The sequence below is a fragment of the Danaus plexippus genome, assembly GCF_018135715.1.
Source record: "Danaus plexippus chromosome 13 unlocalized genomic scaffold, MEX_DaPlex mxdp_15, whole genome shotgun sequence".
NCBI lineage: Eukaryota > Metazoa > Arthropoda > Insecta > Lepidoptera > Nymphalidae > Danaus > Danaus plexippus.
In genome coordinates, this window is record NW_026869849.1 from 4,273,255 (window position 1) to 4,295,043 (window position 21,789).

General features: G+C 27.5%; 1 protein-coding gene across 1 annotated transcript; it reads left to right on the forward strand.

Annotated features, from left to right (window-relative positions):
• The first annotated feature begins 1,330 nt into the window (after nucleotides 1-1,330).
• LOC116770259 (uncharacterized) lies at nucleotides 1,331-10,724 on the forward strand. The gene is made up of 4 exons (XM_032661662.2): nucleotides 1,331-1,450; nucleotides 7,153-7,288; nucleotides 8,020-8,184; nucleotides 10,492-10,724. The coding sequence occupies exons 2-4, from the start codon at nucleotides 7,166-7,168 to the stop codon at nucleotides 10,570-10,572; spliced, it is 369 nt and encodes a 122-aa protein (XP_032517553.1). The 5' UTR covers nucleotides 1,331-1,450; nucleotides 7,153-7,165; the 3' UTR covers nucleotides 10,573-10,724.
• The last annotated feature ends 11,065 nt before the right edge of the window (nucleotides 10,725-21,789 follow it).

Sequence of the window (21,789 nt, forward strand, 5' to 3'; positions counted from 1 at the left end):
AAAAATATAAAGTAACATATGTATTTAATAAACAATAGTTCACACGCATGTGATTGTAATAAAAACATGACTTTTTCATTTATACTGATAGCGGCTCTTTGAGGATTTAGGGCTTATTAATATACTCAGGGAATGATATTATTAACACCGAATATATTTTATAACTTAAGCATATTATATTTTAATATATTCTCAGAATGGTTTTCTTTGAAACTGATATCTTTAAATACATTTCATATTCCGTTCAAGATCAAACAGTGGAGGTGGAGCTTCCTACAATATTTTTTTGACGAATCAAGCAATAAAATTGTGTGGCGGTAAATTTATTAGGCAGATGTAATAATTTTAATTAAGGTATGCGTCATCATTTAACAGCATTACGTTATGTAATAATAAACAAAGAATTATATGAATACTAACCAGAGATATAAAACGACATGCATATATAATATTGCATGATAGTAATTGCAAATGCATGCATGTAATTCAGAAGTTCTTAAAATAAACAAACCTGCAAGAATATTTATTGAGAAAATACAGTTAAACTTTTACTTAGATTTGTTAATTTTGTGGTCAACATTTCTCATTGACTAATAAGAAAGGCTGTATGTAGAGATTTATGATAGAGTATAATTATTTCCTGGAAGAAGGATACATTTACAGGAATAATTTCCAACAATGCATTGATGAATGTGATTTTCATGTATCTGTATGCCAAATATAGATAATACCCAAGAAAAACATGACAAATTGATCAAGCACACAAAATTCCGTTATTAAATTCGTAAATTCAAATACAGAAATAATTAATGCGACAATCATTGCACTTGCGTTGTCAGGTCTGTCAGAAATATGTCCTCAAATTTACAACACTTTACTATCCCTTTTGTAATCAAGAACAGGGTTGATCAAACCGATTTCATTGTATGAAAGTGGATTAGAAATTAAAAAAATAATATAAAAATTTAGAAAACTATTCATATAAGTTAAAATTATTTTAATTATTACGTGTATTGTCTTGTATAAAATATATAATATCATGATTCTTTTCAATTGTAAATTAATATATAATTTCAAACATTAAAAAAATGTTCATCTTTTAAATGAAATTATTTGGTTAATATGAAATTATAATAATAATATATAATCAAGAAAGTTAAATGTGAATGATAGATAAATTTTAAATTTAAAAATATAATAATCCGATTTTGTTATAAGTAAATATTTTGACAAGTATTAATTTCAATGTTGTTAGTGTATTCTGTAGTTACTAGCTATACAGAAAAGTGCAATAAAACACTCGCTCGTCCTTCCCTTATAAAGGCTTCGACGGCGGACGACGTTATACAAAGAGTTCAGACGTCGCGCGCGTTACTTGCTCACTCAACTAACTTACGACGTGACCAGATTCATCACTGAACATTAAGAGGTGTTATTATTGTGACTTTGAGTAAGTATAAAATTTCATTGTTTATTGAAATTTAAATTATTTTTTACCTTTTCAAATACTATTTTTTATGTAATAGTATCCGCTGGTCGGAGTATATTTATATTTTTTACATTACAAGTATTTTAAAAAATTAATTACATTACAAGTGTCTTAAAAGAATTATCTATTCTGGTGAAAACCTTCTATTTGATATACGATTAGGCAGTACTGGGAAGCGTGGAAACGAAAATAAACCTATTAATTGCTAACTATTCATACCATCGTTCCAATCGGGAAAATTAAAATTAGGGTCTGGCAACACACAAGTATACATAATGGTCTAAATAAGATGGTTATGTAGGCTTTGCACTGTTATGTATACAAACTGAATATTTTTGTTTGAACTTCCAATTTTACTTTTAACGAAATATTTCTTTTAAATTATATTACTAAAACTGTTAATTCTCTTTTAATAATAAAATAGATATAAAACTACACCACTTTCAAGAGTAATAATGCTTTACGCTTACCTTCAGTTTAACATTGTGTCATTAAAAATATACAAATTGTTTATTGAAACATGAGTATAATAATACAACAAATAAAATTAACAAATGATCGTCTTGAACATCAATAGTTTAATTTATATTATCCATTCTTATTTTTTTTAATAAGTTAATACTCTAATGAGAATCGATGACTTAAGATATTTTACGTTTAACTTATTTATTTTTTTACCACTTACGTGTACACCAGCTACATGCAGCATTATAAATTTTATAATCTTTATTAATTCAGCAACATATTTCATTTTAATTGCTCTAAAAACTTTGGTACAAGATTTAATACATGTGAACGTCTAATGCCTATTCATTAAGCCAATAGTGTTTTTTTTTTTCAGTCACACTCAAAAGCCACACTGTTTAAAACTAGATTCCCAGCTGATTTATTTAGCTTCTATTCAATAAACACAATCACTATCAGATACCTTAATTTTTTTTTATTACACGTATTTTTAGATTAAATTATTTTATGAATTGAAAATATGAACTCTTCAATTTGAAATAGTTTTATGATTAAAATGTATTAATTAATAAACTGAAATAAAGTATAATATAAAAATTTCGAAAAACAAATTAAATTTGAATATTCTTGTAACATAATTCAATTTAACTACAAATATATTATATTTTATTGTATATGGTAACAATAGTTTTATTAGAATAAATAACCTCAAATAAAACTCATATTTTTGTATGGTTGGTCATAAAGTATTCTATGGTAACAGTAATATAACTTCAAAGAAGAAATCTCAAGACAAATTAATGTTATTTTTATTTGTTATTTTCATATTTAGAAATAATAATTTTTGGGAACTCTTTCTTACATAAACGTAGAATTCAAGTAAAATATCGTATCTATGACTAATAATTTAATTAATTTTTATTTACACGTTTTGATTAATTCAACGAGGTTTTTCATTTTTTTTTTTATAAAATAGTGCAGTCGGGCATGTAAATATATTTTGTTCTGAAAAAACAGTCCACAGTTGTTTTTATTTATGATTAAATTGGAGCTAAATGTAAATAAAATTAAAACTGAATGGATGTGATGATAAGGCCTACTTTTTGCTACTGTGACATATTAAAATTTTCCAACACTCTGAATATTTTTTTTTTATAAATTTTTGTGAGTTTTTTTTTTGATAATGTCTGTAGTGTGTAAAAAAATTAACCAAATTAATTATAATTATATCAATAGTGTAGTGTGTGTATAATGAGAAAAAATAAGAATTAATATTTATAAAAAAAATATATAGACAAAGTATTCAATAACAGTTATCTGAGTATTCTAAAACATTTAAAATGAATTAATTTTTATTTAACAGTGATCAAGCAAGCCTCTGATAATTGCTTGAATCCACAGATAATTACGAAATTAAAATCAAATCACAGATGATTGTGAGATCAGATGGGGGCAATTTATTTATCATCTTAAAAAACATTAGAGGGATATCGAGTTAAATGGGATATATGAAACAATACACCGATGATCCTCTCAGGGAATAAGTGTGTCATTTTTTATCCTCCTGTCACTGGTACATGACACGGCTTTAGCCGCTACCCTGAAAAACCCCTCAGACCCTCATTGAATTCACATTTAAGGATACGAACACTCACTTTTTTCACGTTACTTCTTATTGCATCATCAGCTTATTTTAATGAGCACATTTACTTTTTTTAATTTAATAAAGAAAGAAAAGCTATGGAATTTTAACGAGCTTTCTTTTACATTTTATCAGTTTACTTAGTCTAGCTTAACTTATGGCCTATTCGACCTTCTTGCATTGTCCTTAAACGATATCTTATCAAGGCTGCTTATAAAACTTCTATAAATTTCTTTTAATTATATATTTATGTACATAGTTTAAAATAAAACCATGATTTTCCATTTTTACTTTCCAATTTTGTTATTTAAGTCTTATCCATCATTATATGACTATTTATTTTTTTCACTATCATAATCAAATACTTTTATGAATGAGATCTAAGACTTTCGCGAGTTTTATTCATTTAAATGAAACTAATTTATTTTAGGTATACTACCCGAATTTTATTATATTAAAACTATATAATCCCGAAGTTTCTGTTACTTTTCATCAACCGTTATCACGGGCAGATGAGACGAGATCACGGTTGCTGAAAAGTAACTGAAACGTCGAAATTATGTAGTTTTAAAATAATAAAATTCGAGTTGTATATTCGAAATATATTAGTTTCATTTAAATACTTTTATTAATGTTTTTATGCATTACAATAACTATAATATTAAATTGATAAAGACATTTCACACAGCAAAATAAAGACTAATCATTAAACAGTTCATACGAGCTATTCTGAACAAAAAATCATATAATCGATAAAAAAAATAATTTCAATTTGGATGTAAATAAGTTTTACATAAAATTTAAAAAAAATTAAAAATCTATGAAGATATTGTAAAAAATTTAATATTGTCAAGACCTAATTTTGCAAAAAGGTTTTTAGTGAAATCAAACTCCTTACACATCAAGTTTACTGTAAATATAAAATAATAGAGTTTTTATAAAAACACTGAGAGTATAGAGATAAAAAAAAAATTACAGTAAAATAAAACATTTTATTTTCTTATATTTTGCTCCTAACAGTTCAATCGAATTAATTCACATCTCGAACATTCATAAAAACCAGCTTTTCTTTGACGAAAATATACTTGAGTTGTCTTTTATTTACAAATATAAGGAAAAATTGTCTATTTATCCGAATTTGGAAGTAAAAGGTATTGTATGTATATCTATTTACAACAAAAGGGATGACCTTTTTCGAAGTTGATGTTTTTTATACTAATGTATTGTTAATATAACAGTGAGAAGTATATTAATATAACGTATTAAAAGAATAAACAACTAAATAATTTTAGTAACAAGTTTTAATAAAGATATATATATTTTTATGATTTACACGACTTTTCGGTAACTTTAAAATAATCGAAACCATAGGAAGATGAGACATAAGTTCAAGGGGTAAATAATAAAAAAGATTGTCATATGACAAGATAGTATGTTATTTAATTTAAATTATTTATAATGTTAATATATAGATATCTTCCCTTTCATTTTCTTTTTATAAAATAATTACAATAAGTAAGTATTAAAGATGAACAAATTTTTAAATCTATTTTATGTTAAGTCGTTTTAAAGCGCCAACGGCTTTTTCGAATTGGTTCGTTTTGAATTTAAACATTTTGGCGCTTAGTCAGCAATTGTGAATATTTAAAAATTATCTCGCGCATGTTTTTGATTGAGTCATTCATATAGCTTTAAAATCATATTTTACTACTCTTATTATTTCATTCACTATCTCTGTATTTAATTCAATTATTTTAATTCTGTTGTATGCTATAAATATCATACAGTTTTTGTGACTTATAAGTATATTTGTGAATATAAATTCCATCAGCGTTGCAGATTATTTGTGTTAAGTCTCTGTTGTTAAAGAATTCACCGTAACTTTACAGTTACAAAGTTTCCGTTTAGAGAATTTTCACTTAAAATAAACCTCCTTTAAGCTGACACTCAATAAGTAAATGAAGAATTAAAGGTCATAGTTTATGCAGGTTTATCGTAACACAGATTAGAGTCAATGATTCAATAAACAATTCGATTTACTCAAAATTACTCAAATAAATACAAGGAATGGGTAGTGTATAAGTAAAGTAACGCAAACAAATAATTAATAACAAGTAAAAGGGATATATTACGCAACCATCATGAAATGAGTATGTTGAGTCAAATCTTTACTATTCTAGATCTTGCAACGATTGATCTAGAAAAATCTGCCAAAAACAAAACTCGAGACATAATAGTGAAAAGTAAGATTTATGTCTGATATTGATAGTCATGTAAAAATGTTATGGTGTGATATATATAATAAATGAAATGGGTTTTAGCATATATATAAAAAAAAAACTAAGAAAAACTGATGAATTAAATTTATAATCACAATATAAATACATAGCTTAGTAGTATATCTTATATTTAAACATAGTTTAATTTTTAATTTGTACACGAGAAAATCATAAATAAATAACACAACATGAAGTATTTCGGATCTTTGAGGCTAGGAAATAGGCTCCTTAAAAGACAATAATTTATTGCTTTGATTTGTTGATAAAAGACAAGAAGAAAGGTGGCAACACTCGCCGAATTGTTTTGTAACAGCTCTACAAATATTCGAAACCTTGTAAAGATGTAATCCAATATCTCCCTGCAATGTTACGGACCTACTTTTTTGAATAACAAAATACAAAACGTCCAAAAAAGATATAATTTAGCTTAAAATCTTTTAAACCTACACACGAAAACTTCACTAGAAGATTTAAAAAAATACTGTAAGTGACCATCTCTATACGAAAGAAACTTATTTTCCAAGTTCAGTTACAATAAGATATGCTTAAATATAAATTATATTTTCGTTAAATAAAACCGTGCTCCCTATTACTGTAAAGCAATGGAAACGTCAAGCAAAATGTAGAATGATAAAATAGAAGGAGAAAATCCAAAAACAATTTTTTTAATACCAATAGATATTTTAATTTATTTTATATTTACGTGTAACGGCTTGTTCGGACACGTATTATATCATATTTTATGAATTTTTGACCTGCACTGTTGTTTAACTATTTAACTTGTCCTGTAAACCTACCAATATTAATAATTCTTAATCTTTGTTATATTTTTTTTTATTCCATCTTTTGATAAGTTCTTGTACTGCTTTTCTGAAGCTTTTTATTTCAGGCCCCACTTAATAAGGGACTTTTTAAGAAAAAAAATCTTAAGGCACGTATGATAGTTTTGAAATCTTGAAAAAGTCTTCGTTAAATTAATGGAACATGTTGTGTTGCACTTTGCTCAATAATATCAAAAAAGGAACTCGCAATTACAAATTAAATATAATTGTTAGTAATAATGTTTGTTACTTTGAGATATCGATAAGATTTTCGTTTTTCATTCAATGAAAATTTCTTGTTATAGAAACTTTTTTTAATTTAATTTATTTTCATGTCAAAATACCGCAGTTCATTATTCTTCGTAAAGTAGTACGTTTAATGTATTCTATATAATAAAAAACATATAGATACTATTAACGAAGCGGACCAATAATTTATGTTATATATAATTTCAGAACTGATGATATCATGATGCAGTCTTTGGCGTTACTCTTGATGGCCTTATCTGCAGTACTGGCTGCTCCTGCCCTTGTACCAGCTCCGCTAGTTGATGATGAATATCCTCTCGCGGAGAGGAGAGAATATGCGGATGTGAGTATTATTATGTATTTTTTCTAGATGAAAGTGCTCAAATACAATCATTCCTAAGTTATACAGAAAAAACGCATTTTTTTAGGACGAAATATAAATTTTTCACATGATCCTTAATCAACAGAATTTTCTAATATTCTAATCAATGTATTTTTTTACGTCGGGTCATATATACACGAAATTTATACTTTAAATATGTAGTATTATTAAATTATAATTTATATTCTTTTCATATAGTGGCAAAATACTGAGTCTGAAAGATAGCGTGGGGTAAAATAGTTACTAAATTTGTAGCGTCATTATTATTGTTCTGCCTACACCAGCGGACGTTGTTTAGACATTAACTAAATTATGTTAAATGACTTACAAAAAATCTATTTAAAACATTGTTCGTGAATACAGTACAAATCAATTCATTGTATAGCCTTATTTCTTGAATACGTCAATCAATACAGCACCTTGAAAGCGCCATCAGATACAAAATTTACGTCAATATATTGGAAATATATACAAGAACTATTTAAATGAAACTAATATTTTTCGGATATACTACGCTACTTGCCTGATGGAGTATCCTGCCGCTATGTTTGATGTCTCTTTTAGGTGATATTTTGACACATGTTGGTTTGATATTATGATAAAAATATTGGTTTCATTTAAATGAATAAAACTAGCGAAAATCTTAGATCTCATTATACAAGAACTAATTGAAGTAAAAGGGTTTATTCCAGCAAATAATCGTGCCTCAGAAGCGAGCAGCTTTGGTTCTGGACCGTTTGCTGATAGCTCTTCAGAAAGCTCTCCATGATGAGGCAGTGGGGCAGCGTTTAGAGACTGACCGCGAAGGTCCCCGGACAGCGCCGCTACGAATAGCCAATTTTGACAACAATGACGTGGTAATGACATTTGATTTTTTTTTTATTATTATTGCTTATTTGACCTAGCTTTAATGAGTTTCACAACCAAATAGTTTTGTTAGTAACTTGTTGGGTGATTTATTTTTATGATCTTTTTATTAATGAGAGCGCAAATAAATTATGTTGGAATAGGAATCACTCTATGCAGATAAGTTTTACCAGAACTGAGAAAGTATTTATTGTTTGTTTTATGTTTGAGAGTTTTATATTTAAAAGGCGTACCTATGTACTTCAGGACAAAATTAAACCATCAAACTGTTTGCAGAACAACTGTAAAGTACAAACTAAAAGTTATTTTATTTTTAAATCATATATTATTTATTGCTACAACAGAATAAATATTATTATTAAAACAGAGAGACTTTAAAGTACATATATCGCATATAACAATATAAATAAGTTATTTAATATAAATAACAGAGATAAAATATATCTAGTATATTCTGGGAGGCTGTTTACAACATAATTGTTTCATAACTAAAATTGTTTATGTTTACAAACAATAAACGCTTTAAACGAATATGTAATTTATGGTAATATCAAGTTGATCTGTTTTGTTCTAAAGTTATATAAGCAAATAATGGCCGAACAATATTTGTGGGAACCCGACGCGTTCAAATTAAATCCAGTGTTATATTAAATCAAATAGCTATCTACAAAATGTTTCGTTTTGATATGTGATTTATAATAATTAACACCAGAAGATTTTGTTAAAAAAATAATTTATGTTGAGGCATCCACACTTCTTTCGTAAGGTCTTAACGATCTTTATAAGATAATGAATATCAATTTTGAGTTAAGAAGGTAAAGGCTTTTATTTGAATTAAATTAATCATTATTATAATGCTTCATATTATTTATCTGCTTTCTATTTCTTCGATGATATCCGAGATATTTATTAAAATCCTCAATAAGATTGTAATAAAATATAAACTCTGTAAGTTTTTGAGATTAGTTAAATGTAACAACAATATCTACGATTGTTTTTAAAGAAAAAGACGTGGATAACAATTAAGGTGATTTGTCGTGGCATCTAGCTGTTCTTCGCAAAATACAATGTCAGATCACGTCCTATTTCCAAATATTATCTAATAGTTCTACGAGATGGCGCTAGAAGTCGTGATAGGACTACAAGCTACAGAAGTAGATTTATTATTTCTAGTGCATATAGCTAGTTATTTATAAAAGTTATTTTAAAAATATTTACCATGAAAAATTATAATACTAAAAGACAAAAAAAATATATTAAGTGCCTCCTTTTTTCATGAGGAATTATCGAAAAAAAATCTACCTGAACTCGAAATTTTTTTAACACAAGAAAAGTGCAATCAACTCTTGTTAATTGAATTTATTTAGTGTGACAAAGTCGGACGGGAGTCAGATTCAACCATAATAAAATTTCGGCTGACCACTGTTTGCCCCGTAAAAATGATTATTTTTGCCATTTTCGACCTCTTAGATTTTGAGTCATTTGTTCTTGATTATCCGCTATTGACAATTGTTTGTTCTTCATTTATTAATTTCAAAAAATAAAATTAAAATCTACCTTCATGTTAGCACCCTATTACAAGCTATCAAAATATTTCTTACATATAAAACCTTTTCGTGTCTTTGTGTATTATATAAAATAATTTGAGTTTTTTTTTTTTAGCTATATTTTTATAAAATTCTAAATGTCTGTCAGAGACTCAATTATGTATAATTACGTTTCGTAAGTTTAATGTCCAACACTTTGTTTATTGTCCAACTAATTGACATTTATTTTATGTATTTTGAAGATACGAAATCATTTTTACGGTATTATATAAAACCACAAGCAAAACTGAAAATGAAAGTAAGATTAAATTTATACTTTGAACGAGTATTATGAGCTTTAGAAATCGATCAATCACATGTTGCACACTTAGAGGCTATCGGATAAACTTCTTTGTGTTATTACGATCGAAAACATTTGGGATTTGAATACCCATAAGTATATATTACAAATTAGGTATATGATAAAGTTACTTTGTTATGAAACTTATTATAGGAAACTAAGAAGTTCTCTATGCGTCAGGAACTACAGAGCTTTCCAATTAGTTGTGGTTATTGTTAATTTTGATCAAAAGTACCAATATTAGGACGCCCAATTGGTATATTGCGTTCGAATGCTTTGTTACATATAAATAAAATATAAATACTTCATGTGCTTACATTTTAATACGCAAAAGTTCCTACTATTTTATTTTAACATACGTATTAATGAATGTTCATGTAAGAATTGATATTGATATTTTTGTTCGACAGTCAGGGCTTCAGAGACGGGGTCAGGGCACAGGCCGAGGGCGGGTACTGCGATGCTACTTCAACGCCATCACTTGCTTTTAACTTTAATGCCATTTTAATATATTCATACGTTATCCTATTAAAATATTATCATATGTAATTTCGAGTAAACATTATTCTACTTGGCTGCAAAACTAACGCATATCTAAGCAATCCTTGTTGTTAATGAATTAATGTATGATTATATTACGACGTGTCCATTTAAGTATTATATTTTACAAATAAATTAATTTTATGACTTTTTGCTATTGTTTTATTTTAAACTTTTAAACTTTGTTATTTCTATAAATTGCTTAATACACAAATAATAAGAAATTATTAAGAATTGAGGCTGTTTTTAGGGGTGGAACTAATGTCTGACAGCTTGTAATCTTTTAGAAAATATTTCTATACAATTTTGTTTTTAAATATTGTTTTATCCGACAAATTTAAACCAGCGCCATCTAGTAGTCGATAACAATTATTGGAAAAGAATAGCATAGCTCGTCTAAAAAGGTTACTTTGTATAAAATGGCAAAAAAAACAAACAATAGTATTTATTTAAACAAATTATAATATTATATTTATTTAGGAAGATTAAACTTATTGTTTTTGTTAAAAACTTTATCCTAAAACAATAATACAGTGGCCTGGATGTTGTTTTCAATTTGTTTATATAAAATTTTACGATTTATGTAACCAAATCAGTTTGACCCTTGAACCGTATCGATGAATAATCCATGGGTTTCGTAACTTGGGCAAAACAGATAAAGCTTTTCATCGGTGACAAGTTGACAAATAATAATTTGCATGTTACATGATGGATGAAAAATGCTTATATTATCTATGAATTACTTTTAAATAAAAAAAAAATCAATGTGAAATACAGCAACAAGTAAAACTCATTTTTTTTTATTGTTTTACGTTTTCTTATCGATATAACTATATTCCGTACTCACAACAAAGAAAATAGGTTTTCTTTTCTGTGAGAATAAACTGTACTCATGTAAATAATTCCGATTATTTTAATGTAATGTTTTATCAGTACTAGAGATTATCTTTTTTTTAAATTAAGAAGAACAGAACAGATGAAATTGTGATTGACATTTTTTGCTTTTCGTTCTGTGATTATCTACAACTTGTTCTTACAATTAGATTCAATAAATGTATATCAATCTATAAATCTTAAAGCGTCAACATTATTTTCCTTATAAGGCTGGACGTCATGATGGCTGGCCGTGGTTTCTTTATGCAAACGAACAAAAGTAGCCGGCTATCACAATAGTACGACGTACAATACCTAGCTCAGACCAGACAATAATTATTGTCGAGAGAAAAATGGAGGAAAACGTGGCTTTTGCTATACAAATCCTTTTATGGAATGGAAACTACAATATGATGTTTTAATATTATAAATATGTCATTAACACATTAATGATTCAAAAATATTATAAGTAATTTGGTTTAATTAAATTTTCATGAAGTTCTTGACGCGTTACTTAAGTTATCCGATAATGTCTTTGCTTCTTGTGACACAAATTTAAGATAACAGAGGTTAATCGATGTATAAAGACCCTCAACAAAATTCCAGCGGTTTACTGAGCACGGCGGTCACATTGGGTAATTAATCAATTTTCGTTGTCAAATTTCTGGCATATTGTACAGATTCGGTGGGAGTATCTAATGTAAAACACAACATGAAATATGTAGCATGAATTGATACTAAAACGTTTGTTAAACTGAGACAGCGAACTTTAACAAATGATAATGTGACTAAGCAAAATGTAAAATGATTTAAGAAAAGTACTAATTGCGAACTGTTTAAAAGAATCTTTACTAAACTGTTTCTTTTGTTGATAAGTCCGACGGAATTCGATATCTTTGATACCAATAGTGTATTAAGTTGTAAGTATTACAATAAGTTGCCAGTAATAATAGGTAATCGAGACGGTTAGGTATTTATTTGTCTTGAATTATATATTTGATAGGATTTTCTATTGCTCGGAGGTATAATTCGATCACAGTGCGACACGATATCTGGATTTATTGATTTAAATATATTATAGCAAAATTTCATCCGAACAAGGATATCTTTGAATTTCTTAAAAATTAAACAAGGTGACTGAAATTGAAGCAATAAAAATTGTCTGGGTATGTTAAGATGACTTTTTCCATTAGCCTGATACATCTTTCAATGTTACCAAGATCTAATAATAAGAGACTACGACACTATCGATTTTCATAATCATTTCATGAAGTTTTATAGTATATTAGTATATTTTACCTTTTACCACGAATATCAAAAGTATGTACACGCTATCGCTCACATATCATTGACGATTTTATCAGACACGATAGTTGTATTTTCGTAATAATTACAAAAGAATACAAATTAATACGGGAATATTTAACGAGTAACTACTGTTTCTAAAAAAAATTATGGGTACGTCTTGGTGACGGAGTATGGAGATGACAAAGTTCCTAATAATTTGTTTATTGCTTCTGGCAATAACGAGACTATTAATTATCTCTTGTTGTGGCCATCTATGATGTATAGCTATTTTTTTAATTATATCTAAATCTAATATTTTTAAACATAAAATGGTAGCATTTTCATATCTCGTGTTCATCTGAATTATTGTTTTTGAGATACTATTTTAAATTTTATCGTGTTTTACATTAGTTTAAAGTAGAGTGACTGTAAAAAGGAGTCAGAGAATAATATATTACTCATTTTTATATTCTTAACTGTTCCCAAGACGTAAATACAATAACAATAAAAAATAAGCAATACTTCAAACAAAAAGCGGTCTTATCGAGCAGTGACGATTTGTTCTAAACCATCCTATGTAAATTATATCTAGAGCTTGCGAATATTTGATATAAATATAAAAAATAAATATTTATTAATAAACTAAACAATACGTATACCACAGCACTAATACTAACTATAAAATAAAACTTGTTGCAGTTACAGTAAATGCTTGTAGCCTTCTTGGGTAATTAAAAAATATATAATATTTTGAAAGTAGAATTTAGAATGATAAAATAAAAAAAATAATAATTAAATGTTTTCTTTTTTTGTACAAAATTTTTAAAAAATGGTAAAGTTTTTAAACGATTTGACCACAAGAATTTGAACTTTTAGTTAACTGATTCCAGTATGAAACAATAAGTAGCAGAGTAGAGAAATAACTTATAAATCCAAACAGTGACGTGAGGAGATCTTCTTGAAGTTTAATGACACTTGAATTAAATAGTCAAATTTTGCGTAACCCAAATATAAATAGTATGATTACGTTTTGGAGATACAGATTTTTTTAGCAGCAATTAGGAAGATCTATGTAGTGGAAAATTTAATTTATGCAACATGTACAGACTAAGACAAGATCTGATCTAGGTACGTACCAGTCTTCAATTCATGGTCAATATAGTAATGCTACTTATTGTTGATAATCAGAGGAAGATTTCGTTAATCAAGGCGACACTGTTGATTATAATAAATTAAGTTTTTAAAATAAAGCTACCATTTAGTTTTAAATGATAATCCGCACTGAATCTGCTATTGACATCAAAGTCATTATTGCCTATTGAGACGGAAAAGACTACATTTTTAATTATTACATAAAATTATTTAATAGAGATATGTATAGAGAGAAACACGCCATACCGAGTTGAAATTGTTGTCGTCTACGTCTAGAATCAATGGAGTTATGGCTTAAAAGATACCTACTTTTCATAATAATATCTAGATCGACCGAGTTAGAGTAATATGCTTAATCATCTCCAACATTGATCGATTGTGAAAAAATTCAATGACTTTGCTACAACCAGAAGAAAATCCAAGAAATGAGAATTAAAATGAAAGTTTTGTTAATAAATTTGCTTCAACGTTTTGTACAAAAACTATTCAAATATAAAAAATGGACCGATTGTGAAAAATATGATGAAAATGATCTTAAATTTTGGTTTTAGGTTTTTGGGGTGAAGATTGATTTTGCATCTTTCTGAGCTTATAGTTAAAAGTAATGAGAAGAATAATAGACTGGACTCACAGGAACGTTTCTTTTAAAATAACTTACAGTAAAACATCGGAGAAAAAATGGGACAAACCATATGACGGCTGATTATAAAGATAACTAAGAGTGCCCTACTTACTGGCTTTTGCGTATTGGTTTGGATCAGTTAAAAAAAATAAACATTTTTATTATACAAAATATTTTCGTTTACCTTTTTATTTAGAAGTACAATAAGATTTTGTTATACATAGCAATTTCTAAGTAATCGAAGATCAAACCAACAGTCCGACGTAACTGGTTTCACAGGTATTCTATCAAAAAACATATATTGAATAATTTAATTATTAAAAAATATTGCTTTAGTTCCTTTGAGCTATTATCAAAATAATAAGCAATCGATTCATAATAAGCCACCTTGTAACAATAACAACAAGTAACAAGTAACAATACTTGTACCTATGCTATGTTATACTTGTATAACTGTCAGTAAATACTTATAATTAAGGTTGACATATTTTCTAAACTAGGTCCAGATTCCTCTATTTTATAGTTGATGTATTTGCAAACATTATTTATCTCGACTTTGTGTCATCTCAATATACATAGTAGATATGTAAGTGGATACATAAAACATTTAAATAGTATATCATACAGATGTTCACTTAAAAGGCACATTAAAGATAGGGTAATATTTTTAATGAGTCCATTACTGTACGCTGTACTAGTATTTCCAGTGAATGGTCAGAAACCTTTACAGACAATTTGTAATTGAGGTATATGTATATGCATTAAATTCCCAACTACGTTACTGATACTGTACAATGAGGCCACAGTGGACCCCGTAAAGTTAGTTCCTTGGCTATAGTTTGTCGCTTCCATCAAACAACCAAAACTGAGTTAGGGGAGGTCGTAAGTTTAAAATACTCATGTAGCAGTTACTTGGGGATGATTTTATTTAATATTAGAATCAATTACATATATATCTATATATAATTTGATTGACTTTTATGATAAGTAGTGGGGTGAATTTTATATACCTTATGTCATGGTCAGTTACCAGATTAATGACTTTATTTGTCATCAGCAACTATGGGTGTAAAAAATGAACGAGTGTGATAATAGTTGTTGAGTGTTGTTAAGAACTACCAGATTACAATTGAATTGCATATGTGGAAAATAAAGAATATAATAAAAATACTTGGCTTTACCTATACATTCATATTTACAATCAAGAACTCAAATAGATAACCGCTGGTTTAAGTGTACATTCTCACTTCTAGAATCCTAGGGAAGAGGTCGAAGCTCTACGTAGCTTATCTGAATGGTTCTAAAATGACTGTTGTTCTTTAAGAATGCTGATTGCATTAAAGCAGTGCCACTCAATATTTGTTTCGAAGCATGGGTCGGCGATTATTATCATTATCAGGTAGGGAATTGGGTGGAATATCCTAAATACCGAAGAATATAATAAATTCTCAAAAAATAAGCTCACTATATGGAGATTGGAGGTATGGCACAAATACGTGGAACGTTTCGTCTCTGAAAATGTTTTCAAAAACGAGTGAGAAAGCTTGTAGCCAGACAAGAAGAGTACATCTCACACCTTTGACTCAATCATCACGCTTAGGTTACAGAACCCCACCTTTTTGCAGAACATTGCAGTTTTTTGTAATATAATTCCATAGGTATTTTATTTGGACGTTATCCTATACACGTCTTAAAGTTTTGCCTTACGACTAACACGAAATAAAACCAAAATTAAACCCTATCTACATTAAAATACGAACTACTCTCGAACTTTTCAGCGTTTCATAGTACCTGTTGCTTTTCAATGTTTGAAATAGAATTTCAATTTTTTAAATAGAGAAAATAAATTTTACTTTTAATAACATTTGTTTGTACTAATGTTTTGATTATGTAACAAACATGTACCTTAATTTGTTAGTTAATTAACGTTTAGGTAGACACCCGCGGGATTTACAATTCGCTTAACTTGTTTTGAAGTGTTAAGTTTGAAATTGACATTTGGTTTTAACGAGCCACCAATGTTATTTAAATGGACTTTAAGATTGACCTAACCAATGATGAAAGGTCCTTGTTATTTATATAAATAATAAACACAACATAAATGCCTAACTCCTAGCTTCTTTTTGATTTTAATTACATTACAGTAACTATATCTTTAGTACGTTGGGTCAGTACCAAAACATCGATAATAACTTTATGAGGTTTTGTTAAGTGACTCCTCAAAAACTAAAGATAAGTTAAATTTACATTTCATTGCTTCCTAGGATTTAAGTATTGTCTGAATTGACACAATACAAAAATATTTTATAATCGATTCAAACGAAAACTTAAATGCATTCATTGCTATTGCTTCTCGTTCTTTAATTTATGATAGTTTTTATAGATTTAACCTCAGAATTTACGCAATTAAAAAAAGCTGTATACATTTTTTACTATTTGACATACAGTTTAAATTTAATTGTCATTAAATTTATTAATTTTTATGTTACCTTGTTTATATTAGACAATAATTTAGTACGGAATTTCTAAGGAAGATAAGTGAATGAGAAGTAGAGCCGCGGGACTTTATTGCTTGAGCGTTTACTTTTTATCGGTCATAATTCTTGCTGATCATTACACTGCTGTCATAAACGCGACTTACTTCAACAAGATTTATGCCGTTTATAACCGTACGAGCATATCAATTTCTTCAAAAGTTTCATATTTTTATTAAAATTTCTATTAATCAATAATGGTTACACGCTTAATACTGTCGTCAACGTTGGCATACACAATATCATTGTTATAGCTTATGTATTTTGACAAAGATTCAGCTTAATAAATCCTTATTAAATTTTATATCGTTAACATTGAAATTATAGTAGATCTCACATATATAACCCATGTGGAATTAGTTATGAAATATTTTTATAGTTTTTGCCTATATTCCACTAGTCTTTTCTTATGTGATACATTTATTAGCAAGTGGAAAAATCCTCTGATATCCCGCGGTAAATGAATGACGGCATCTGGAAATCGTTTTTACAAGTCGTAAATAATAAGTGGGTTGTAATGGACTCAATCAGTGCCTGTACGAATCTTTGGATGTATAGAGTGTTATTTATTTCATTCTATCATATCGTTATAACAATTAATAAAAAAAAAATGTTGACATAAAAATTCACAGAATGAGTTATGTTGTCTAATTATTTCAATGGAATTCATTACTACATAAATAATATCTATTCAACATCATCAATAAGGTTAAATCGTGTTTTGTGTAGTTTCTAAGAATATATATTTTATTTTCAGCAATAATTTAACGAGTAAAGTATGTATATATAATATACATATGTCTATTTAAGACGCACTGCACATTGGTTTATTGCTATTGCCTACCCTTTGAAAGCACTTAGCGATCCATTAGAAATTACTGCAATAGCCCTGTTTCTGAAGAGTATTTAAAAAACTATGTATTACCAATTAAAATGAGTACTCAGACAATGTAATGATATTGGGCTCCAATTAAATCGTTAATACTAAATTATTTAATGGACAGAAAATGAAAATTATTTTGTAAGACTTTACTCTGTTTGCTTGTATTTTCTTTTTAAACTTTTATTTAAGCGAGTAAAACCAGGGGACAGCGTAAAACGAATAGCATTTTAGTCGATATTATGTTTAAGAATTTTTATAACAACCACCTTGATGTTATCAAATTACAACGTCTTGTTATTTTGTTACGAAAAAATATGAGAAGCGTGAACAATTTGTGTCAAATTTACTTTTAAGATGACGTCTGCCATTTTGTATTAAATATGTGTCATTCTAAACAAAACCTAAATATTCCTTATTGGTTATGCTATAATACTCCAGATAACATATAATAGTGAAAAGATTAAAAGTGTTATTGAAATGAACAAGAAATACACGTGATTTCTCTTCTAGGAAATGTTTTGAATTTTGATCCTCAATAAACCATTACTTAATATCTATAAACGATAGAATATAAAGTAAATATTTAGAGATTATGTAATAAATCCATTCTTTTTTATAACTTTTATTTGTTTTCATAGAAATATATATATAATCACAGAACATTTTTACATTATTTAAACCGTTTAAATAACAATTGAAATTTAAATAATGTTCTTTATAATAGCTTGAAATGTTTAGTAATAATAAAACTTTTCCACGTATCGGATTAATGTGATAATGTAGTGAACATTCATTTTTATTATCTGTATCGCTTGTCAGACATAATCCACGCTGGCCATTCATAACCCTAATTGTTATTTAAGCTGAGTTCGCTATCACGAAAGTTATTGTTGATGACTTAATAATTTGTTAAAGATAAAACTATTTGAAGCCTATTTTAATAATATTAACATTTATATTTAAATAATAGTAACAAATAAAAGTGAATGTGAAAAAAATATTTATAATTGTTTCGAGCAAAATTTTTCTAATTTTTTAAAATGGCAATCCGAAAAAAATTTACTAGAAAATAAAGCATTAAAAAGCTTATGTTATAAAACTTAATAAATTTTTCGTTTTATAACAATCTATATTATGGTTAAAATACATACAAATATTAATTCTATATATGCATTTAACATATGTATGTGTCCAGACATTTCTATCACGGTTTAGTATTTAGAGAGAACGCATCCTGTTCAACACATCCGCCGTAAAATGAGCTTCCGGAGCCTCTTATAAATATCGAAGCATGTTATTAAATGAACATAGACGCTATTTACATTTTAATATACACTATCGTAATTTTATTTGCTTGTTTTGTTTACTTCTATTATTTATAATATGAAATTACGTGGATATTCTGCGAAAAAGGTGCATGTAGTTTTTAAAGGCGTGCTTTCTTTAGAATATATATATTTTAGTTTATACATTTTCGCTACACTTACACATATTACTTAATGAAACAAAAATGAATGGAGACAGATCTCATATTCTTATTATCCTAACTATGTTTTCGTCTAAATATTCCAGTAAACACTTAACTATCAATATCCTGATAAATATTATTGATTGATTTCATGAACATCGCGTTTATCGTTTTATTATTGCGATTTAAGTGTGATGAATGAATAAAAAAACACTGAATCGGCATTATACTGCTTTATGTGAAACTGAAATGAAATCAAGGACCACTTATCAATTATGCAAATTGCTGTTATAAAATTAATCTAAAATATCAATGAATTTAATATCTGGTAATACAATAAACGAAAAACTGCGGTAACAATATCCAACTGTATCATATATATCGATGTTTAACGGTTTATAGTATTTTGTATAGAATTAATCTCTATATCCTCAGGCCCAGAATGCTTACAGCATAACAAACGTGATCACGTTTTATCCCTTCGTTGCGTACACGTGCTTTTTAATCCTACACGATGTGTTCTATTTAATAAAAAAAAAAAATTGGTACTTGTTACTAAATATGCAATATTCTTTCATAACCGCCTACCGTTATTAGTACGACAGTTTTATGAGATGTGAGAAAATGTTATTATGTCTACCTTGTTCTAGTTATGTTGTCAGTTTTCGACTTTATTTGGAAATTATAACGATAGTTACGTAAGAAATCTACATCCACCATATTATATTTTTCATTCATATGTAGTAATTATTTTTTTCAAAGACTTTTAGTCTCTATTAAATATTTTCTTGTTTTGTTCATGAATTAAAATTATTTATAGTTTACTCACTAATTAACATATTTTTCGTCTGTTTGTATGTAAATTTATTAAAATTTGATTTAGTCTATTTGTCTAATAACGACTCGATGTTTCCATTGCCTCGCTTGTTTAAAGAATATATATTCCTATTAAAACAGTAATAAAAGTTTCAATTGTTTGAAACCGACAAATAATTCCAACCATTACTATACAAAGTTCAATACAACTAGGGAACTCATCGATAACAAACAGATAACAGACTGACAGGAAAACACTTAAATAATTGCAATTTTTTCTTGAATTTTGATATTTTATGACCTTATGTCTATTAAGATATAGAAACTTATATTTTTTCAGAAGATTATTAGTTAAAAAATAATAAACATTTATTGATAATGAATTAAAAAGGAAACACCACCAATAAGTTCTCAAAGAGCCAATTTCTAGAAAAGATAAGTCTAAACCATATAACTGACTCATTATAACTAAATTGTAAAAGAAAGTTCTAAGTAATTTGGTAAGCATTTTAGGCAGTGGAAGATGAATGTTTTCACTTAAGTTAATATAATTATGTGATAGTTAAAATGTTAACCCTATTTTATTATTTCCAGTAGTAATAATTGTTTTTTCCTTTAACGATTATAGTAACGTCATTCTTATTTTAAATGCATCAAATATGTTTCATAAATTATTTTGTAATACTTACACGGCTTGGAAACCTTTCGTTATTATTTTTTTTATAACAAACGCTCCTCCTTTTAGTGTGAACTCTTTTAAAATGATTACAATGATATGATTACTGGATTTTAATGTTATAATCCCTAGTATAGTCAACGACCTGAGGCTATTGTTGTGAGTTTTGTTTGGGTTTGAAATACACGGGATTATTAAGTAAGTATTTGAAGGACCTTTTGTTGTATTAGTGAGAAGTATTTAAATTTTTTCCTTATAAATGAATTGTATTGTTTCTAAACGAATTCTAATTTCTTTAAATTTTCTTTCTTAATGAGTTCTATTGTGTTTTTGTTCTAAATCAAAGTTAAAAGTTGTCATTTCCTTGTTCTTTAGCAAAAAAAAATAGTTTCTAACTGACGTCTTATAATTTTCATCTAAAAGATATAAAAATGATAGTTTTTTTTCAGACTTTTATTATAGACCCGAGAATAAAAATTACCATCTCCTGGTTAAACCTTAAGTAGAATTATAAATAAAAATCCTTATAGCTTAATAAAAAAACAGAAATGACCATGACATTTGAGTTGCAAGTGCTTGCAATATCTAAAATATTGTTTTTAAATCATTTTATGTTTTATCAAATTCAATGCAAATTCTAATGGTGAATGATATTAAAAAATATTTTTAGAACTATTCATATATTAAAAGATATGATGCAAGATAAGCTTTTGTTACGGTCGCATTAGGACTGTATTCGCCTGCATGTATTTCAGTGAAATACTAATGAAGCTGGGGGATGTGTACTGTTACCTACGCAGCAAGGACACAGGCTAGGCTATATAACCGCGCTACTGGCTCTGTAGCTCTCATTTCAT